Source organism: Argiope bruennichi, chromosome 4 (genome assembly GCF_947563725.1).
Source record: "Argiope bruennichi chromosome 4, qqArgBrue1.1, whole genome shotgun sequence".
NCBI lineage: Eukaryota > Metazoa > Arthropoda > Arachnida > Araneae > Araneidae > Argiope > Argiope bruennichi.
In genome coordinates this window covers 143,540,175-143,563,572 of record NC_079154.1, presented here as the reverse complement: position 1 = coordinate 143,563,572, position 23,398 = coordinate 143,540,175, and the positions used below count along the sequence as shown (strand labels likewise).

The 23,398-nt window shown below is 33.6% G+C and overlaps 1 protein-coding gene across 1 annotated transcript; it reads right to left on the bottom strand.

Moving 5' to 3' along the window:
• Positions 1 to 9,249: 9,249 nt before the first annotated feature.
• LOC129966491 (uncharacterized) lies at positions 9,250 to 20,307 on the bottom strand. Its single transcript, XM_056080919.1, has 4 exons — positions 20,193 to 20,307; positions 10,405 to 11,277; positions 9,980 to 10,131; positions 9,250 to 9,276 (listed from the first exon to the last, which is right to left on the bottom strand). The coding sequence occupies exons 1-4, from the start codon at positions 20,305 to 20,307 to the stop codon at positions 9,250 to 9,252; spliced, it is 1,167 nt and encodes a 388-aa protein (XP_055936894.1).
• Between the last annotated feature and the right edge of the window lie 3,091 nt (positions 20,308 to 23,398).

Below are 23,398 nucleotides of genomic sequence, written 5' to 3'. Positions count from 1 at the left end.
CGTTTCATGAATTTTTAAAGATGTTTTTTGGTATAAAACTATTTTCTAAAAAGTTTTTTTGATGGCAAAACTTAGATTGATAATCAGGTCTCCAAACAGCGTTAAAGTGCAAAAATTAGAATTACATTAGAATTTGGTTTCACAGATCACCTATTGCATGGGTGCAATTTTCATATTTATTGAGAAAATCAAGCAGAATGTGTTTTCAAAAGCTTTGAAATTTACTAAATCTGATAAAAATTTAGCTTTAAGGTTTAATCTTTTGATACTTTTTTTACATACGATTCAATCTTACCTAAACCTTACTAATAGCTATGAATACTTTTAAACTAGAGTGAATTCTTTATTTTCTTAGAGTTTCGCTTCTACGACATGAGGCATTTTCCATTTAGATTTATCATGTAATATGAATCGAGTACGCATTTTGGGCATCTTTACGTCGTCTGATTGGAACCAAAATTTAACATACATCTACAGTTTTGAATTAAAACCTCACGTATCAAAATTTATTTTGCTTTTTCTTGTTCGAATAGACACATCGCAAAAAGTAGGTGGATTTTAATCTAAAATTTCATAAAGTTATGTGAAGATCTAGGCATGTTCCACATTCCACCCCTCTAGCATATTGTGGTTGGAACTATCAAGTTCACATACATTTAGACAATCAGACAGACTTTCCTTTGTTATCCATAATTTTATAGAAATCTATAGATGTGATGAAAAGACCACATATCAAATGAAATCAGTCTAATTTATCGGGTTTTTGCGTTACGTATTCACAGGCAAAGTGCATGTTTTGATTTAAGACATTAAGTTTGATTTCTTATACTGTTGCAATAATCTGTCTTAGTATTGAAAATTAAGATGTATTTAAAAAAATTTTAAGTAGTATTTGAGTAGGGCTCAAAGAAATTCGATGGTTGATACTCAATTGACATTTTTTTTTGTCGAAATGTCATTGCAGTCTCTGTATGACCGCGCAATTTTATTTTGCTCCAATTGTTTCATAATTGTAATTATGAAACTTTTCTGTCGATTTTGTACGTTTTCCTGGTGCTCTAAAGATTTGAAATTTTAGTATGCTTGACGGTGAAAACCCCTTATTTTAATATTTTCATTATTTAATTGTAAGTTAATCCAATATATTTAATAACATTTTAACTCTGTACTCGGGGTGCCTATTGGTACATCTGAGAAAGAACTGGTAACAGGATTTTATAATATTTATAGTGATAAATAAGAAATTAAGGGCTAAAAAGTAAAAAAAAAATGAATAAAATATTAATTCTACCTTTCAGTATACTAATACGCATGTGCTGTTTGTTGTAACTGTGAATTATTATTCAGTTACTGTTCCATTTATCATATTTCAATAAAACTGACGTTAAATTATCTAGCATTTTCCATGCAATTTCTCAATAAACATTCAGTCTTTCGCTACTTTCTCACGTGGGCTTGTTTTTATGTCATTGAAAATGTCCTTCTGCTTGAATCGCCCACTCGTCCATCGGTCATCGACATCATTCGCCTCTGCATCGCCACCTGTTTCAAGATCGCACGCATCAATTACATCGAATGCCTTTCAAGGAAAAGGGATTGACCACTTTCCTTCATTAAGGATTTACTTTGTACGACAAATGTTATGGATTCAAGCCGATCTGAAAGATGTAAAATTACGTATTTACCTGATAGCCTTATTTGCATGCACTTACGAGTAAAACCTTTCCTGTAGCTATTTTATCATCCATTCGATTTAACATGCCACCGCATAAATAAAATACACAAATTTCATTTGTGACATATTTGTTCTGATATGAATCATGTTTTTTCGAAATGACAGTTTTATTTCAGTTGAGTTGTTCATTAGTGATTCATATCGGAATGAAGTATCTCATGAGTAATCATATACGGGATTAAGCAGCCTCCCCCCACAACCCCTCCCCCGAAAAGTGAAAACACAAACGAAAAATAAGCTTTGATGTTCATAAAAGCATTTAAATATTCTAAATTACAAATATTCAAACTAATCACTATTGTGATAGATTTTACCCGAAAAACTGCGTAACGTTCTTGAGCATTCAATCGAATGGATCGGATGGTTTTTAAATGTGAATTTTTCGATGGTAGAACAGTTGAGAATTTTTCAATGAACTCCTTTTTCGGATTTTAATATTTTTATTCAGAACATAGGTTACAATTATTTAAAAAAAAAAAAAAACTCGTTCTTACGAATTTAAAATGATGATTTTTTTTTCATATTTTCTCACCTCTGATTTGCAGATTAATGTTCTCGCCTGGTTTGTCGGCAAACAGAGTAGGCAAAAGATACAACTGATGATTCCGTGCGCTGAATTCCGGGTCGCGCTGTTGCAGCCTAGAGAAGCTTCATAACACGAGTTGCGTCGTTTTATATACGGACAACCCGGTCATTGATGCAACACAAATTTCGTGAACATAATAGCAATGGATTTAAAGGTTTATTTTTAATGTATGCAATTACGATTGCGCCAAATCGCCATGGTGTCTTTCAAAGGAATGAAAAACTATAAAAGATAATAATTGATATAGAAAAAGAAGCTTAAATCTATGCATTTATCAAAGTTTGTTTTTATTCTCTCTGTTTGCGTTGCTGCCTATTTTCACTTTAAACTGATTGCTGGGTTTTGTTTTGCATCAGTCTTTCTCAAGTTAAGAATTTATAAAGCTGTGAGTGTATTGATTTTCTTCATTTGGCCGTGTCATTTTAAATTATAGGAAAATCCAAGCGGCTGGTCGATAAATCTTTTGAGGATGATTTTATTGATGATTGCTACTCCGATTTGCAAACTTTAGTGGCAACAGACTTTTATCATAGACTTTCTCGAAAGGAACAAAAGGTGGGGTGGGAGAAATCACTGTAAATGAAATCTGGGGCCATTTTGCGCATGATATCTAATCCTTTTTTAAAGAAATTACCGGGTAAATTAAACGCCAAAATGCCTGAAATTCTACGAAATAAAAAAAGATGGCTGCCAACTCAGATACTGTTCTTATCAAAGCGAAAATAAGAGAGTTGGTAAAAAATTTTGGTTTTAGAGAAAAAATAAATAATAAAAAGAAATAATCCTAACATCACTAAAACATTAAAAGAGATTATCCTTCAAATAAATGAAAAGGACATTTTTAGAGGAAAGTACACTTGATTCCTTCCAGTTAGAACATATGCTCAAGTTACTCAATCCTCTGTTCCCATTCGAAAAACAGGGGGGGGGGAATTACTTTTGACACCCAAAAAGGACATTATTTCAAAAACAAGAAAAAGGTTATACTTTCACTCTATTGTTAAGTCCGCAGTAAAAGTGAAGAAAATTTCTAACATGAGGATTTTTAACATGAAAATTTCTAACAAGAAGGCCTCGTCATAAAACATCTAGCAGTGAAAAATCGGATACACTCCTGATTGAATTTAAAAAAAATAATAAATGAAATCATTAATAGTTTTGAAATAATAAAACTCGATAAAAACATTTTAAAATTATTTCATATAGCGTGGATTTTGAAGAGAAAAAGGAAAAATTGGAAATAGGGCTAAAGCGGAAAAAAAAAAAAAATCAGCTCCTTTTCGATGAAGACAAAGAATATTTGTATAAACATATTTTAAACTCCCAGATGGTAGTAAATGTTTCAATAATTAGATTTTAACCCTGAATCTCGATGTTTATTATAAGGTCCAGGAATATAGAGGACTACACTTTGAATGATGCTTTTTAAGGTTTAAAGACTATAATTATTAAGCAGTGATATAAATGTTCTAGATTCGGTTATTTGCACAAAATTTGCAATGAAATTCATTCACGTCTGAAATTTATCGAGTTTCACGATAACTGACACATCCCCATTTTGTGATGTATCGATTGTCACGATTCTAGATCATCATTATTTCAAACTTCATATTCACTCCAATTATAATAGGATATAATCATAGAATTTACAACAAGAAAACTACACTGACAATGGCAAACCTTAGAATGATGCAATTAAATACTAAACACCCCTTCGGCACCCATTCCCATGTTTCAGTGACTGCTTGTGAACTTGTGTGCAAACATCCAAGTGTCTCGCTGGCTTCAGCCGCAATTACTTCATCAAGCATTTCTGAATAAGATCTCTGTGTTCAATCTTCCAAGCTCTTAAAATTCTTAAAATGAACCTGGAAAAAACCAAACCCGTAAACAATAATCTACGTCCTACAATATTTAAACTTCAAATAGATCTGATCTTCATTCAAGAACCCAGTGTTAAAATATTCAAATCACGAGAACGGAATATTTTCAATTCCATATCAACAGAAATTATTCGTAACACAAGACACCAAGCATCATTGGCTCCCTGCAACAACACACGGTTGTTGTGAAAATTCAGACAGAATCACAATTGACAACCTTCATTTCGGCTTACTCTTCTATATATTCAAATTTCAAGAAAAATTAAATATATATATATATATATATATATATCTTCTTAAGATAAAGAGCTTTACTGAGACGGATTTCATTGGCCGCAATACCTTATGGGGGATACATTGATGCCTACGCTAGGGAAACTATCATAATAGACAGTATCATTCTAGCCAAAAACTTTTCACCGGTGACATTTCAAATGGATCTTCGTCCAAAACACTTTTAAAAGCTTGGTTCGTCATCTCCATCTGTCCGCAGCAAATGATAACAGAAATGACTCAATGAGAAGTTTTGGAAGAATCTTTTCAACCAGTCATCAGTCAGAAATGACAATAGATTCATCCGTGAAGAATTGTACTTTTACCAAATACAAAACAATTCATGGTAACCAATATAAATAATCTAAATCTAAATAATAAAAATGTTTAATAATAATAATCTACCGTACGTCAACTCAATTATAGGAGCGATCAAATTTAGGAAGCAATGAAGGACAATCAAAAAGCAATCCATATCAATGAAGCAACTCTTTTTCTCCAAAACAGTATTATAGAAGCTTATAACAAATCCTATACAACAAAGAATCAAAATTTCATTCCAGCTCCATTTGGTATACTCACGACTTAACAGGGAAAAAGAAAAAAAAAAAAAAAAAAAAAAAAAAAAAAACGTTTGAAGGCTTTTAGGAAGGCTTTTACCTACAAATGACACTTCAAGATGAAAAAACAGTCCTCTCCTCCATTATAAATCTGAACTGATAAAATACATGCGGAAAGTTAGGAGAGCGAAGAATTCGGGTTAGAAATCTCTCTATACAAAAGCATGGAACACATATAGAAATAAATACAAGGCTGCATTTAGAAAAGCCATCCAACTCATTCAACCCTAATGAATCAAGACCATCTCAAAGTAATTCAAAATATTCTTTTCCTACATTACAACACTAATTTTACCACAAACATCGCGCCAAACACACTAGATGACCACTCTTTCACCATAAGAGAAGTCGCCAGCATTTTCCCAAAGGGAAAAAAACTAGGACCTGAATGGCATCATACAGCAAATTTTCAAGAGTCCCTTTTCTCCTCATGAGACTTTTCAACGTCGAATCAGCTGAATTTTCTGATTCTTTTGAAGTTGGAAGAGTCTTTCATAAACCTGGGAAGTGAATAGCGAAAGCCTCTTCCTTCCACCCTGTCTCTCTGCTATCGACAATAGGCTAAGTTCTTGAGAATTCCTCATTCAATGTCTTAGTTACCTGTCGGGATAAAATAACCGTAGCAATTCTCAGTACGGATACTGTAACCTGAAATGACCATCATGGAATTTATTAATTTTATTCACAAGGAGAAGACAACTACATTTTTGTATCTTCCATCAACGTAAAAGATTTAACTAATTTTTTTCTTCTTTTGTAAATACTTCTAATAATAATCTAATAAATAATTATCCTTACTTTTCTATTTTTTATTTGTTTTTTCATATTAGACAGCATTTATTCTCCTCTTAGAGTTTGTCCATTCTTTTATATTTTGTAGTTTAATTTTTTTGTAAAGTGCTTTTTTGTCTTTACAGTTCTTGTTACCGACATCTTATTGTCAACTGTAACACATAAGACTAGTTCATTACTGTAACACACAAGACTAGTTCAGCCACATGAACTGATCGATTTTTTTTAAATTTCTTATTTTAAATAATTGAATTTCTACGTTGTTAAGCTGGCAAGAACCAAGAAAGATCATTACCCTCAGGGACTATGATTTGTCTTCCACCACATGTTCACGACATTGCTTAAATAATCTTAAGGATATATATAGTTTTAAGAGCACAGAGTGGTGCTATATATCATTTATTAGTTTGAATCTTGTACGGTTCCACATTGCTTGAAGGATTCTAACAAAAATTCATGTATATGTTCTCAAGAACATGCACATCAATGAAATTAAAACATTGAATGCTTTATACAACATATACAACATTGAAGAATGAGTGAGGTTATTAGAAAGTCGCTGCTCCCATTAAAATAAGAGGGGGGTGGAGAAGCTATTTTTTAAAGCATCTTAAATTTAAAGAAATATATTTTTATTAATACTACTTTTATTTCCGAAAAGCCGTTTCTGTTATTTGTAATCAATATATCAAAGTCCATAACATAGAATCTATCAAAATTCCTCTTTTGTTGTTGAAATATTAAGCATATTTAAACAAAACTATTATTCACGCAATTTTGTAAGGTTAAAATTGTTTTCTTCGTTTGTTTTTACTTTTGTTATTATTTCGTAGAAGAACCTTCTAATATGGGCGCTCAGTAATTCTCCTTCAATCACTTTCACGGTGTTTCGATTTCATTTAAAGTTTCTCTCATATATTATTAGCCTTTCCAATTTTTAATGCATTTTGTTGGCATATCATATATCGATTTAATGACCTGTGGTGAAATATTAGGCTTGACGGTGAATATTTGGCTTAGAATTCTTCAAGGAATGTGGAACTGTACAAGATTCAAACGGACAATAATAAATGTATATAATATACATTGAAATATTAGGCTTACTGGAAATAAGCTATTCAATCTACAAATGTCGCTTTATGTTTCAATTCAGTTTTTATTCATTTATTTAATTTAATTTCATTGGTCACATGCTACTAAAAAATCGAAGAAAATTTGTCTCCCTTAGAGAATCACTATTCGTTTTTCTCGAAATCAGAAAATAAAATGAATGTTAAATGCACTAGAAGATTTTTATTTAATATTCTAAATAACTTTTGTTGTTTATCAAGAGGCAGGTACAATACGGCAAAAAAAAAAAAAAAATCTTTGCATGTTTGTGAGTTTTAATTATTTTATAACTCATGCTTCAAACTTTTGTTTTTAACATTATAAAACATTATTTAACTTTTGCATTTCCTAATTATATAAAAATATGTAAGTAGAAAACGTAAAGCTAGAAAAGAATACGAGTTGATAAGTTTTGGCTTCTTTTCAAACTTTGTAGCATTTAGAATACAGGTATTGCTTTCATGTTAACCATTACTGACAAATCGTTAAAGCCAAATATTTAAGCATCGTATTTTGACTATTTGATTAAACATGGCAGTCACTTTGGATTAATATCCTCGATTTTACCCTCTCCTATGATTTCTACACATTTTTTGTCTACTTTTATCCTTTGATGACAAGTGAGGGAGTACTCGTAGCTGTAGCAATTACTACTTCCCCAGACAGCCACGAACCTTGCGCGTTGGCTGTGCATGGCGATCTATTTGATGAGTGTACACTGACCGGGTAGGAGCTAACAGTGAAATCTTCACTCTCCTCTTCTCAGCTTTCGAAACCCGATACACTTAACTGATTTTTATTTTATATTTATATGTAAATTTTCTAGTAAAAAAATTTAAATTATGAATCACTAAATTACTGTCGCTATTTCATTTAGATTAATAATTAATTTATTTTAAATTAGTTATTAAATTTATTATTATTAAAAATATTGATTTGTCCAAATATTTTCCAATAAAATAGCCTTTGTAAGAAAATATATCACAACAAACCGAAATAGCAAAAATATTCAGTTTTAAACAATAGATGAAAAGATGTCAAAACCATTTTAACACATGCTAAATACTCTTTATTTAAAGGCACGAGTTTCTTCCGTAAAAAAAAAAAAGCTTTATTTTGTAAAATTATAAACAATTTGCATTTTATATTTCAATCTATATTACAGAATGCAAGATTATGTGCGAAATCTAGGATTTCTTACTTTGTGATTTTCGAATTTTATAAATATTTTTAACGCACCAGAAGCTTGTTTTCAAGAGACTTTAATTTCATCCAAAATAGTACCTTTTTCATCCTATTCGATATTCCTGCCTGTACTTCTTGAGTGTTAACAATACTTTATATATTTTGTCGTCATTCAGTTCTTCGACTCCCGGCACTCTTTCAATCCAATCAATAACTTCCCTAAACATACATCTATGAAAAGTATGTCACAACTTCTACGAAGTCTAGCATGTTTTGATCATCACCTGTGACATTCGGATTTTGATTCGTAACAAACTCCAGTATCCAGTCGAATGTCACCACTGTTGTATTATAGAATGTAGCAAACCAAAATACTGACGGAGAAATATATTGAATTTCAGAGTGACTGGGTTGTAAGTGATGTTAATGTCTTAATTTGTTTAAAAGTAGCCATCTTTCTCTAATACTCTTTCCTGTCCATTTAATTATTAGTCGAATCCAAAATGTCCAGTGCGCTTCCATAACTATAGATTAAACTGTTTTAAAGATTAAATTCTGTGCTTTTTATCGGCCTGGAGTATCATACCCATTTTTTAGGGTTAGCATATCAGAATTGGAATTTCGAATTTTGATTAAGAATTTGAGAAGCAATTTATTGAATAAATGCTTCAGTATTGAATTGTTTTACAAACAAATATTAAATGAATCTGAAATTAGGGCAGTTTCAAAATTTCCGGTTCCTCAATAATATTCTGCTCTATCCTGTTTGAGACATGACTCAAAATTCGAGATACCTTGGTCTAGAATAAAATATTTGTGACTTCAAAATTACATTTTTAAGAATGTTAATATCTTTATTCATTTAGAAACGTCGCAGCGCACATATAGATACAACATTGAAATAAATTAACTTTTCCCCATCTACGTCAGTACTGAAAGCTAGCAGTTTACCACAAAAAAATGGATGAAAAGAGTTTTCCGAGTCGAGTGCTATAAATAAGAATAGAGTGCACCTAATTGAAATGATACCAAAAGTGGATGCATTTGCGATTAGTCACACGAGCATCAGGGCAAAAGTTCTGGATCTTTTGCCTAAAAATATAATCATAAGCGTATGTTTTAATATTAAATAGTTTTCAATGATGCTAATAAATGGTATGCGATTATGCTTATTTTGATTTCAGTTACGTCGTAAAGATTTTCTGTTAGAACGTTCATCAGAAAAATGTAGATTTATTTTAAAACCATTACTTTTTTTACCGTTCAATCGTAGGTGTGTGAAACTGCACAAATATTGTAAAGAATACCGAAACAAAAATTGAAATCTACCTTAATTTTATGAGGGTAGGTAGGTAGTTGAGGTTTTTTGGCGCAAAAGCCAGATTTGGCCATACTGCGCCAAGCATATGGTATTATAATATAAAACTTGAAATTGAGACGTAATTTAATTTTAAAGTTTCAGCAATTGAATAAAAACATGGATATAAAAGTTTTAAAACCTAATTAGCACATAAGTAAAAAACAGAATCCCAGCGAATAAATTTGCATTATCAAACACGAAGAATTGTTTAAAACAAGAGTTAATTTTACCTAGAATTAAAATGCGAAGACTAAAGTCCTCAAAGAAGGCAAAGAGATTTATATTTCGAACATTACTAAATAATTTGTTACAATAAATGGAAAAAACGAAATAGGCACAAACAAGCAAACAATTATACATTTTTGTACTTCGTTGGAATAATATATTTAAGCTTTTTTTTGTTGCTTTAGGAGGAGGGAGAGAGGGTGTACTAACATCTGAAGATGTCTCCTCTAGCTCCTCACTAATGTTGTATTCCAGAATGTCCTCCGGAGCACTCGAAGTACTCATTTCCTCATTCGTTGCCAAAACTTCCGCTTTCTTAGATGCAGGATAGTTATGAACATGAGAGGTATCTTCATCAGTAACTATGATTTTATTTTTTGGAGAATTAGAGGAAAGGTTGACCTTTTTTGAAATGGTGTTTGAAAATTGTTTGGGTGAGGTTTTCCAAAACTTAGAACTGTGATTATTATCTGAATTTAGTTTGGATGCTGCTGCACTACGAACAGTTTTATAAGATTTCAAGGTTTTGCCCACAGTTTCGGACAAATAATTCCTATTAATGTTAGAACCTTTTTTAAGTTTTTTCCTATTTTGAACAGTCTTAAAATTAGAAAAGTCTGCTGGATCAGCAGTACAATCTGGAACTCCAGATTTAGATAAACTTGTTTCTTTAGCAGTATTATTTGAAGGCAAATTTATAAAGGCTTCAGCAGATTTAGGACAAGTTTCAGAAGGTATATATGATGCTTGGAATACGACAAAAACAGAAGGCAAGACCACAGGGACAATTTCAGTGCTTTTTGTTTGAACCGTTTTTTGCACCGCGCTTGCATAACTTATTTCAGGTGCCGGTAAACGGGTCTTGACATTTCGCTTTGCTTCTGCATACGTTATTTGTTTCGTAACTTTTTCTGAAATGACTTCCTTTTCAAATTTCCAAGTGGGGCATATACGAGAAAAGGAAGCATGAGAACCTTTGCAATTTTTGCACTTTCCAACCGCAGTACAAGCAGAACTATCATGGCCTGCTTCAGCACAACGGGCACAAGTAAGTGTCCCGCGGCAGGAAGCTTTCGAATGACCGAATAGTTGGCATTTAAAGCATCGTAAGGGATTCGGAATATAATGCCGGACGGCCAATTTCATGTAACCCGCTTTTATAGAATCTGGTATTCTGGTGGCATGAAATGTGAGCACTAGATGTTTAGTGTCAAGAAGTTGTCCATCTTTTCGTATAGTAATACGTCGGACATTAGTTACTCCTTGACTTCTAAGCTTTTGTGTGATTTCCTCAATTGGTGTGTGAAACAATTCACCACACGAAATAACTCCCCTGGAAAAGTTAAGTGTATTATGTGCACTGACGGTAACGGGAATAGAACCAAGATTATCTATTTTCAATATAGTCTGGGCTTGCTTTCGTGTATTGACCTGAACAAGCAAGTCACCAGAACGAAGTTTCCGTACTGAGGGAACATCCCCAAGCGATTCAGAGATAGCCTTTTCTACTAAAAATGGAGAGACTGTATGGAAAGTCTCATTAGCTGAAGACTTTCGTTTGACAATAAAATACGTATCAAAATGTTCTTTCAAAATTTTTTCTTCACATTGACGCCCACTGAAGGGAGATTTCTTTGATTTACCCATACACAAGGTAAGAGTAATTCGGGTCCCGACAGCACCACCCACCACGGAGTCCAACAAGGGAAGGTAGTTACCGGCTCTGGAATTTCCCAGCCTCGGCACTTGCCTTAGTGCTAACCGGAACCTATACGCTCAGGGCCATCTCCAGGAACGTTGACCACCCTTAACGCCAAGCCCCAGAGGATGACCCTTTCGCTTGATCCCTAGCAGACTAACCAATTGATTAGGATACCAGCCGATTAATACACCGGGGACCACAGTGTACCGCCCGTCTAATGGGTTGCCACGCACGGCCAACACGTGGGGTTTTGGCTGTCCATGAGAAGCAAGAAACAAACAGAGCGGCGACAGCTTCTCATGGAGAGCTCCCTCGCTTGCCGTCGAGGGAAGGAAAGACACAGCAGAAAGCAGAAGACGAAGAGGAGAGCGAACTGAAAGGGAGTAAAGATCCCTGGGAACCTCGGGATTGGGACACCCGTACTCACCTACAGTAGGTGAGCCCCTGAGGGGGCTTAATTTTATGAAAATTTGTTGGCTAACTTATTTATCTGTTTCACATAAAAGACGACTAACTGTAAGAATCATTAAACTATTTTAATTAATTGAAAGGTACTAATTAATAAAGCATTGGGTTGTTTAAATTTACGGAATGGCGACGAAATCGTAATTGGTGCAAATAAGCGTAATGAAAGGTAAATCGTCACACAATTATAGAGTTCGAGAATGTGAATAATTTTTTGTAATTCAAAACAGTTTCAAGAAATTAAGATTCTTCGAAATAACTACAAGATAATAACGAAATTCAACAAATTTCGTCTGATGTAATCAGGCAAGGATTTCATGCGTTTCACAGCTACCAAAGAATAGTTCTTCACTTTGAATTCTTCAAAAATAACGAGAGAAATGAAGCAAGCGAAGAACGAGGGAGAAATTTTGGTTAACAGTTGAAGAAGAAATAATAAGGCTTAAACTTTTCCTAGAGATGGAAGAAGGGCTCGTTATATTCTTCAAATACTATGCCATAGAAGATTCCTTCACTTTAGAAAAGAATATTTTGCTAACGATTGAATACTGTTGAAAATTGTCTTAATAATCTGGACAGAAAATGTTGCATCCGTAATTTGCGTAAAATTGGCTGCGGAGTGAATCATGTAAAATACAGCAAGATAGTAACACCAGTCAGAAAAGCGAAAAGAGCAAGATCATAAAATTTTGGTGACATTATATTGTGCAGGGTTTTTTAAACACTTATTTAATTATTCTTTTTGATATTATTATAATGCTTGTTCTGTCAATTGTTTCTTATCAACAACAAAACATTATGGCTGTCGCATCCTTTTAACTAACATTTTTACAAAATTGAAAATAACGTTGATGAAAGTTCACAGTGAACAATAAATTATGCTATTTAAAGTCAGTAATAAAAGTGTAATTTATTGCGTAGAAATATCAACAAAATCAAAAATTATTTTCTTGAAAATGTACAACCGGTTCATCATTTTTGAAAGAAACTTCTACAGTTACCTAGAATATTGTTGTAATTTCATTGACAAGAATTCTCGCCAGCGAATTCTCTGTGAACACAAGATCAATCCAGAATTTTTTTTTTCCAGAGTTCATTCTAGAACTAGTGATTTGGCATTTTATCAATAGTAAGATGCGTTTGAAACATTTCAAAATACAACTGCAGAAATGAAAATTGGAAGATTACAATAAACATTGAATCATGCATCGAAAATTTAGAGAGTCTGCCAAAAGGGACAAAATTTTGAAAGTGTTTCGTCGGTAAATCTGTATCATTACTCATTAAACAGTTAAAACCATTTTGGGAAATCATTCTGTAGCACAATGTGTGCTATCTTCATTATTAAAATTACAATTATATTTATATATAATATTAACACATTGCGTACGAGTCACGAGATTTCTCGTTTTTAGCATGTCGAACATTGTGATTGGGTCACGAGATATCTCGTTTTCATGTTTTTTTTTTTCTCAACGGAATCAATGCATAACCAATCAGAGGCAAATATTTTTGTTACGTTACCAGGATAATGAAGTTTTATGCATTCTTATGACAAATGATTAGCAAAATAACTGAATGTCGACATTCCAAGCATGTGGAAACAATCAATCAGTATAGCCAGTACGTCGGTAAAACTGTGCCGATTGTTTACCGTACCTTATAAAATGTTTTATTTCAAAATGAATGTTTTAATTTGTAAGGAAAAACAGCATATAAAAGTGTAAAAACTCTTACATAATAAATAGATATATAAAATATATAGTGATATTTAAGAATATTTTATGTAAATATAACACCAAATGCAAATTAAAAAATGTGCATATATGCATCCTAATTCTTGCCAACAATGCTTCTAGAGCGTTTAAAACTATGCGGGCCCCAGGAGCGTTTTGAGCTCGCAGAGCGCCGTACGCAATGTATTAATATTGTTATTATCTAGTTTGAAAGTAAGGAAATCGACATGTAAGATTCAGACAGATTTTGAAATTACAGGAGTTCTGCTGGAGCCATGCCTTGTCTTGGTCGGATTATGAGGCTTTATGAGAGGCCCACCAACATAGAGACGCTTGTCTTACGATTACAGACATGAAATATTCCAAGTCCAAATGGGGATAAATTCCAAGTCTATATGTATAAGTAGATTTCCAAATCTGTATGTGCGGATTTTGGATTCGCAGACTTTCGGAAATAATTCACTTAGACTCCCACGCTTTTCCTTTGCTGTCTTAACATTCACATTTTGAAACAAACAAACAACACGTATATTGTAATTGAGTCACCACTAACAAAACCTTATTTTAAAAATGTTTTTATATTAATTATTGAATTTAACAGTTAATTAAAATTTCAGTAACAACAGCAAAAAAGTCGAATTCTCACTTTAATTTTGAATAAATCGTTGATGTATCAAGAAGTGATCAGATCAAAGGTGGGGCTGGGTTGCTAACACATGCTTTTCCGAATGGATATTCTAGACAAAACCAGAACTGTCCAGTGCGATAAACCTAGCAGTAAAGAAGGATCCCGTGCGGAAAGAATCGTTCGTGCGGCAGATGAAGTGAAGTGAAGCAGCTTGTGATACGGTGAAATCAATCAACGCTTCAGAAATCAGAACAGATTGCTCGTATGTAAAATAAAAAAGAGAGAATGCCAAAGAGGTAACCAAGCCCGGTGATTTCGTTAACAGCGGATGACAAGGGGAAGGGCGAGAGGAATTAGTTTCGGATTTAATTGATTTCTTCAGGGAAGGTGAGAGATAAAGAACTCCTGGGTAAGTGGTTTTAGATTGCTGTGCTGGAGCAGTTTCCAGTATTTGTGTTTACTTTCGCGAGAAAAAATAGAAATGTTTTTTCTCCTGAAAATCGAGGAAAGTAATGTTTTCCCCTTTTTTTCAATATTCAAAGATGAATATATTCGCCCGTGGCCGGATTCATGCGAATAATACTATTCTTGGTGCCTGTTTTCTAAATACAAAAAAAAAATTGACTTTGGGATTAGATTTAAATGATATTAAAAGCTCCGAAAATATTATTATTTTCTTCTGGTTTAAAAAAGAAAAGGAAAGAAACTGAATAATTTTAGATGTTTATTTAATTTTCGTTTTTAATTTATAAACTAATTGAAATGGATGTTGAAAAATTCATTTATCTTTTTTAAATTTAAAGTAAATTTATTTTAAAGTGTAGTTTGTAGCGAATTTATCTAAATTCATAATTAGATGCCACGTTTTATTTTAGGTATCTATTGGTTTGATCATTCAAATTAGAACGCAAGATCCTAGATCAAGATAAATTTTTCATATTTGATTATATCTTTTAAATTAATTGTTAACTTAATTCCTTAGTTTTCAGGCTCTTGCTCATATGCACATCAAAATATCATTTCTTAAAACTATTAGCTGATCTTTAATTATTCTATGACACTCTAATAATAACAAGAAAGTACACAAAAAGTCCAAAGCATGAAGGATCAAGGCCCCTTAGTGGAATCAGTAAGGCAGCACATTTCCAAAATGAGGATGTCATTTTTATTAGATAGTAGATACAATATAAAGTTATGGAGTCAATTTAAAGTTATGTGATTTGATATCTGTAAATGTGATGCATTAGTACAATGCCAAGACAATCACGATGTTAAAATTTTATTTTCACCCTTGAAGTCCAAAGTTTTCCTCCGATGGTGCTGTGTCTCCCTCTGGGCTTGTTTATATTGGGTTAGGCTTTTTCTGGCTTAGTTGTGTTGCTTTCGTCTTCTTGTTGCGAGCTTGTGCGAGCTTTGTTCCTGTATAAATGTGCTAGATGTGTCTGAAATATTGTAAAATAGGGAAAATCCACCAGTTGCCTTTAATTCCTTTCTGACAGGTAAGAGCTTTTTGAATGATCTATTTGCTAATTGAAACGATGAATGCGAATTTCAATTGAAGTCTCATCACACGATGCGGAAAAACTTTTATAAGACTATCGTAATAGGAAAAATATCTAACAGCATTCTCACTATTTTTGAAACCAAAAAGTTGAAAATTCTGTGCCGAATCTTTCTTTCTACAGTCTTTCCCCCCCCCCCCCTTTTTTCCTCCGGTTTCGATAATTAAAAAGTGGATTTTCTGGATTCCTGAAGAAAATGGCTGTGGAAGGAAAAGATCCACTTGGAATTAATTAGCAAATTTTTGCCTCCAATTATTCAAGGGCTGAAAAGTTCCTACCTTATGCAATGAATGTATGTAATTTACATCTGGACACTGCTGTTGAAGTTTGCTTGACGAGCCTCACTTCTAAAGATATTTGCCTTTCGATATGCTTCAAAATGTGGCATGAAATAAGACGAGGAAATGTTATTAAATGAATTTGCAGTGCGAAAAGTTATTACCTTATCAGGGCGATGCTTCTCAACATTCGATGCAATAATTTCCCATGCTTTCATCATTTCCTTTATTTCACTCGTTCTTCTGATGCATCTATTATTTCTTCCTCTTCTGATCAAATCTCCTTTGCAGCATTTTGCTATGGCTCAGAATGTAGTTCCATACGTTTTTCGGTAACTCTGGTTATATTTCTTCCACTAGCTCATCCATATGGTTGCTATCCGTCTCAAGACCCAAATTCTTGGTCAAGAGAAAATCTCGTCAATTAAGGCAGCTGCTGACGCCCTCACAGAGTAGCATTCGATAAAGCTTTCCGAAGAGTTTTTGAAGAGTTTAAACAAGCTGTAAATGAAAATTGATATATTTGACATAACAGTGTCTCCACGTCCCGAAACTTCGCTTGTTAATTGATTCGCTTCCTATTTCTATTGGAACACTACCTATTGCAATGGTTCTCATGACAAGATTTCTGGAAGCTTTCCTCAATTCTTCACTGATTCTGGTCCCTGGAACCGAAAACCACCCTTCGCTTTGTCTGTGTTATCCTGTGAACTGGATAACTATTGTAATCTTGTTTGGATTTTAAGAGGCTCGGAATATGTTGTTAGAAATGTAAAAATCTCAGAGAAATTCGTAAATGATCAATCTACAAGGGGATGGAAATGGTGGTGGTGGGGCTGAAAGTTTCATTTGATATTGATTTCGCTTTCTTCATTTTAAGGATATAAAATACAATTAGCCAAATTAACGGCTCATTATGACGAACAACTTTTGTATTTACAATTTTTCGATAAATGAAATATCTTAAAAGTCGGGAGCTGAAAAGGGATTTTCAAGCCCTAATTCTGACTGTTTCTAACATCAAAACTTTTTCTTGCCAGATAGTAACTCAGATGTAAAGGAATATACCTTTGCCTTCCAGCTTGCCGAGAAGAGTTTTATTTTGCTCGTTATGCGAGACTTCTCTGTATGCATACGGCATTTGTTATCCATAAAAAATTTAGAAACTTTACAGAGGTCAAGTGATTGCTGTATTGAGCTGTGTACCGTTCAGATGTTAATTGTGGAAACAGCATCGAATCGTGTGAGGAGTAGCCAGTCATGTAGTACTCAGTCGGCAGTTGGATACAGTAAAAGCGAGGACACAGTGGTGAATCGCAGTCGTTTGGAGAGGCCGTGGAGTGAAGCTACCTGAATTCCCTACTTCTGCTGAATTCTGTCTGGCAGCTTTGTGTGCTGTGGTTGTTATTGCTACCGATTACTACTAGTCGGCTACTGTGTGTTGCCCGTGTTCGTGTAGGCTGTATATATTTGTCTTCTGTGCATTCGTCTCTTTTTGCTATTTAAAAGTCGTCACCCGTTACTCAAGGATTATGCTCATTTTATCGACCAAAAAAATTAGCGAAAGAACCCTACACTAAAGATATACAGCCTACACGAACACGGGCAACACACAGCAGAATATTGCAACACACAGTAGCCGACTAGTAGTAATCGGTAGCAATAACAACCACAGCACACAAAGCTGCCAGACAGAATTCAGCAGAAGTAGGGAATTCAGGTAGCTTCACTCCACGGCCTCTCCAAACGACTGCGATTCACCACTGTGTCCTCGCTTTTACTGTATCCAACTGCCGACTGAGTACTACATGATTGGCTACTCCTCACACGATTCGATGCTGTTTCCACAATTAACATCTGAACGGTACACAGCTCAATACAGCAATCACTTGACCTCTACACAACGCTTTCCTTTCGCCGGGCGATCCAACGATTCCGCCGTTGCTTCGCTAGCCTCTCGACAATTCGGTACTTGTCTACGACTCACTTCAGCTTAAGACTGCCGGCCTTTTATAGTTCCCCGGATACGGGCCGAGAAGGTTCTGGACCAATCAGGTGTATCTAGGTTCCTTTTGGATGAATCATTAAAATTCTCGAAGTTTCCAGTGATATCTATTTTGTCACCAAAGTCTCCAAATTCATCCCCAAGTCGCGAAATGGTCGCCATGTTTGTCGCCAAGCTCTGATATCACTGACGCGGCACCCTATCAGCCTCCAACAGATCTGATCGTAAAATGGTCTTTCCACTGATTGCACTTAACGTGCTGAGAAGCAATATTACAGGTTTGTAACAATATCATCCATCAGTTGCTGTTTATTCTAAACTACCCTGTGGGAAGGGACAGAATATTGCAAATTAAAGCCTTATATGGCATAGTGGCGATAACTTGTGTTGGGTCTTTTTTATTATTTTGAAATAATCAGCATCTTTTTAGCTTTGAGGAAATTTTAATGTTCTTGGGTTATTTTGAGATTACAGATTTCAAAATATTAGTTTTCCGGCTTTGGATTCAGTTTTAAAAGTGATTCATGTTTTCAATATTTTGTGTTTGTAGCCACTAATGGATGATGTTGATTTTAATTTTTATATTTTTTATTTGCCTATTTATTTTAGTATTTCGTTTACATATTTAATATCCCAATAAAGATTTTCTTAGTCAAATTTTAATGAGTATTTATATTTACATGAAATAGATTTGGCAATGAAGATAAGCTTCGAAAACTTCATAAAGTTTGCAAGAACTGCTTAGAGAATTGGTGAAGAAGAGGGGGAGGACAGCAAAGGGAAACTTTACAATTATATGGACCTGTGGTTATGAAGAGAAGCAGTTACTCCCACATGATGACTGATATTTTTGTATTGTGAATGTTACTAGACCAAAGATTTCCAAATGGTGAATCACGACAGTATCTTTAATGCGTACGTATTTTACCGCCGTTGGCAAAAACCAATCCCAGTGGCAGCAAACGGGAAATAAAAAATTGCGCAATTCCCAAACAAGCGACTCTTGTGCAAGGACAAAAGAATGAAGAAACAAAACTACTGACTTTTCAACGGGTGGTTGTTTTGAATAAAGAACCGGCCTTTTTGTTCTGAATATTCAATTCAGTTTACATCCGCATTCATTTCGAAGCAGTCTTCGGTCATTTGTGTATTTTTTCATTATCATTTGTGTTGGGATAAAGCGAGCGGACTATTTTTCTCGCGTAGGAATATCTGTGTGATTAAGCTTCTGGCACTTCATTCCGATGGATTCATCCCGCGAATTGCTTAATATGATGCTGTGTGCGTAATTGTCAATACCTGTGTTCATTTCTTTTCGTTTTCTATGTCTAATAAATGTGCTGTCTTCAAGAACCAAGCTGAGATTTATTGAAAAGTAACAACAAATTGGTAGCAGAGCGTGGTTCTGGTTCGTGGGAAACTAAATGTGGTTATGTTTCGTTAAAATTTCTAAGTGAACTGTGTGACTGAAATGAAACTGTCAAAAAGCGAAATTGCCAGCATGGATAAATTAAATGTCCCTGAGCTGAAGGGAACTATTTATTTTATTTGGGCATTGAAAATACAGGCAGCACTGAATTTAAAAAGATTAGATTCTGTGATATCCGCGGTGAAACCAGATAATTTAAGTGAAAAAGATGCAACAGAATGGAACCAGAAAAATTCTGACGCCGCTGCTTATATTAAGTTATCATTGTCAGACGAACAGGCCCTACAGTTCGCAGCAGAGGAAAATGCAAAAATTCTTTGGGATAAAATAAAAGTCAACATTCACGGGTCAAGCAGAAGATCGCAAAATAGATGCCGGCAATGAACTGAAAAATCTTCAGATGAAAAGTAATGAATCGGCTAACGATTATGTTCCCAGAGCAAGAGGAATTGCTACGAAGTGTCATTCTTTAGGACTGGATGTCTCACCTAGGGAGCTCGTTTACTATACGGAGCGCGGAATGACAGGAAAATTCTCTAAAGTGCGAGAAATTCTCAAAACCCAACGTGACAAGTCAATGGACGAAATATTAGAAATTTCACATGAGGAAGAAAATACCTGTTATTCGCAGACGAGTACTCGCGCAGAAGGAATCGATGCTGTAGTGTTTTATTCTAGAAAAAACAAAAGTTCTGGTGAAAGGCTCTGTTACATCTGCAGAAGTCCAAATCATATCGCAAGGACTGTTTTTACGGGAATAAAAATACTAGTCGAAGTGCTCCATGTAATGAAAATAATCAAAGGCGAAATACACAACAACGCGCCAATCAATCAACAAACGACGAAGTGTTGGTGATAATGTGTTTACTACTTCTCAGCAAGAAGAAAGCCTAAGTGATAAAATATGGTTGCTGGACAGTGGAGCTTCTTGTCATATGGCCAAAGGCAGTATGTGGTTTGAAGAAATAATTCCTGAAACAAGGGATATTTATTTAGCAGGTAAAGACTCTAAAATTTTGTGTGAGGGAGTCGGAACAGTTAAAATAAAAACTGTAAGTAATAATCCTACAAATTTAACAATAACTAATGTTAGCTATGTTCCTGAATTAAGATATAATTTATTGTTAGTAACTTGTTTGATGGGTAAGGGTTGTAAAATTAAATCGAATTATAATTGTATGTTGATTTTTGGTAAAAATAATAATTTAGTTACCAAAGCATTTAAAAATAACAATAGATTAGAATTATATTTGAAACCATTGTATAATTCAGAGTGTTATTTTTCTAAGCAATCCACCAGTAATTATGAGATTTGGCATTACAGATTATGTCATTTAAATCCTAAATATATGCTTAAAATGAAAGATTATATTGATATTAATGATATAAATGATTTTAGATGTGATATAAGTAAGATAACCAGAAAAACTCACCCTAATATTGACGTAAATCAAAGTTCTGAAATTCTTGAGTTGATTCAGGCTGATCTGTGTGGTCCTATTCAACCTGAATCATTTGGTGGCGCAAAATATTTCATGATATTGGTGGATGATTTTTCTGGCATGTATTTTACTTGTTTCTTAAAAAATAAAAATGAAGTGTTTAATACATTTTCGCAATTTAAAGCCAAATATGAAAATTTAACCGATAAAAGAATTAAAAAATTAAGAATTGACAATGGCTTAGAATTTGTAAATGAACTTGATACTTATCTTGCTAATTCAGGAATATTTCATGAAAAAACTATTCCATACAATAGTGAAAGTAACGGTAAAGCTGAAGAGCGAACCACATTCTTTTAGAAAGGGCTAGATCTTTATTATATGAAAGTGAAGTTCTATTAAAATTTTGGGCCGAAGCCATTAATTGTAGCACCCAAGTGTCTAACGTAACCCCGTGTAAAGGAAAAGAAAAAATACCCCTTGAAATTTGGACAGGTAGAAAACCGAAATTAAATTATCTTAAAAAATTCGGCTGTGTGGGCTATTTTCACGTTCCGAAAGTAATGAAAAATTTGAAGTTCCAGGAAAACGTGGTATAATGCTAGGATACGCAAGAGAAAGAAAGGGTTATCGAATTTATGACATTAAAAGCCGAAAAATAATAGAAGAGAGATCAGTTAAATTCAATGAATCATTAACGTTATTTGGGGAAAACGAAAGCAGAAACTTGGGATATTAATCCACTGCTTGAAACTTCTCCAACGGCATACCAAGATAAATCAAAAAGTGAAATATCTAGTTTAGAAATTCATCAATAATGATTCATCAATTTTTTACTATAATAGAACTTCGCGTCGGACAGACATCGCTATGGGGGATGAAAACGAAACACCAGATGTTGAATCAAGTAGGAACAATATCGTAAATCAGATTCCCGTCAGACGTTCGGAAAGTCTCAAATCTAAACAAATGTCAGCTAATGTAGTTTATGACATTATACTACATTAGCTGACATTATACTTAGAGGCAAAAAATAGCGCTGATTGGAAGAACTGGGAAAGAGCAATGAAAAATGAATTGGATTCGTTAAATAAACACGAAGTTTGGGAAATTGTAAATAAACCTGCAAAAACAAAATTAATAAAAAGCAAATGGGTATATTCTTTAAAACAAGATAACTCTGGTGAAACAAAATATAAAGCGGGACTTGTAGCAGCAGGTTTTAATCAAATAAAAAATAAAGATTATTCCGAGTCTTACTCGCCAGTTGTAAACATGAAATCCTTCAGATCTTCATGAAATCTTTCAAATCTTTGTTTATTTACTTGCATTTAAATTAAATTTATATCTTAAGTTTTTTGATGTTAAAACTGCATATTTATATAGTGATGTTGAAGAAACGGTTTATATGTTACCTCCACCTGGTTATGAAAAATTAATTGGAGATGAAAAAGTTTGTAAGTTGCAAAAGAGTATTTATGGCTTACCACAATCCGGTAGAAACTGGTATATGACTATAAAAGGTGAATTAGAAAAAGTAGGATTGATGCAACTGGCCTCTGACAGTTGTGTGTTCATTAAAACTGTTGGTAAAAATATTTTTATATTTTGTATGTATGTAGATGATTTAGCAATTTTTTTCTTATAATGATGAAGAGATTGTAAATAGCATCAAAAGCACATGAGAACAAAACCGGTAAGTTTTTAGGCATAGAAATTGTTAAACATGAAAATGGTATTGGTCTGTGTCAATCTGAATGTATTGAATCATTATTAGTTAAACATAATCTAGAAAAATATAAAAGTGTTAAAACTCCAATTGCAAAAGGAGAAGATAAGAGTTTCCCTTCCACAAAATGAATTGGTTGACATTACGAGTATCAAGAATTAATTGGTAAACTTTTATATTTAGCTAATAGAATGCGGCCTGATTTATAATTTGTAACAACATATTTGTCACAATTTAATCATATACCAGAAAAATAGCACTATAATATGGGTAAAAGAGTACTAAGATATCTAATGGGTTTAAAAGATAAAAAATTGTTTTATGACAGCAAGTTTGGTTTTCTTAATGCAAGTTCTGATTCTACTTGGGGGAATGCAGAAAATGGCAGATCATTTTCTGGTGGTGTAATTAAATTAGGTAATTCATTAATTTCATGGAAATGTCATAAACACAAAAGTGTCAGTCTGTCAACATGTGAAGATGAGTTATTTGCTATTTCTGAAATGTGTAAAGACATTATTTGGACTGTAAACTTATTGAGTTAAACTGTAAATAATTTATAAATAATGCTGTAACGTTAAACTCAGATAGTCAAGCACCAATTCAGTGAATTAAGTGCACCAGGTCTTCAAATAAATCAAGACATATGAACT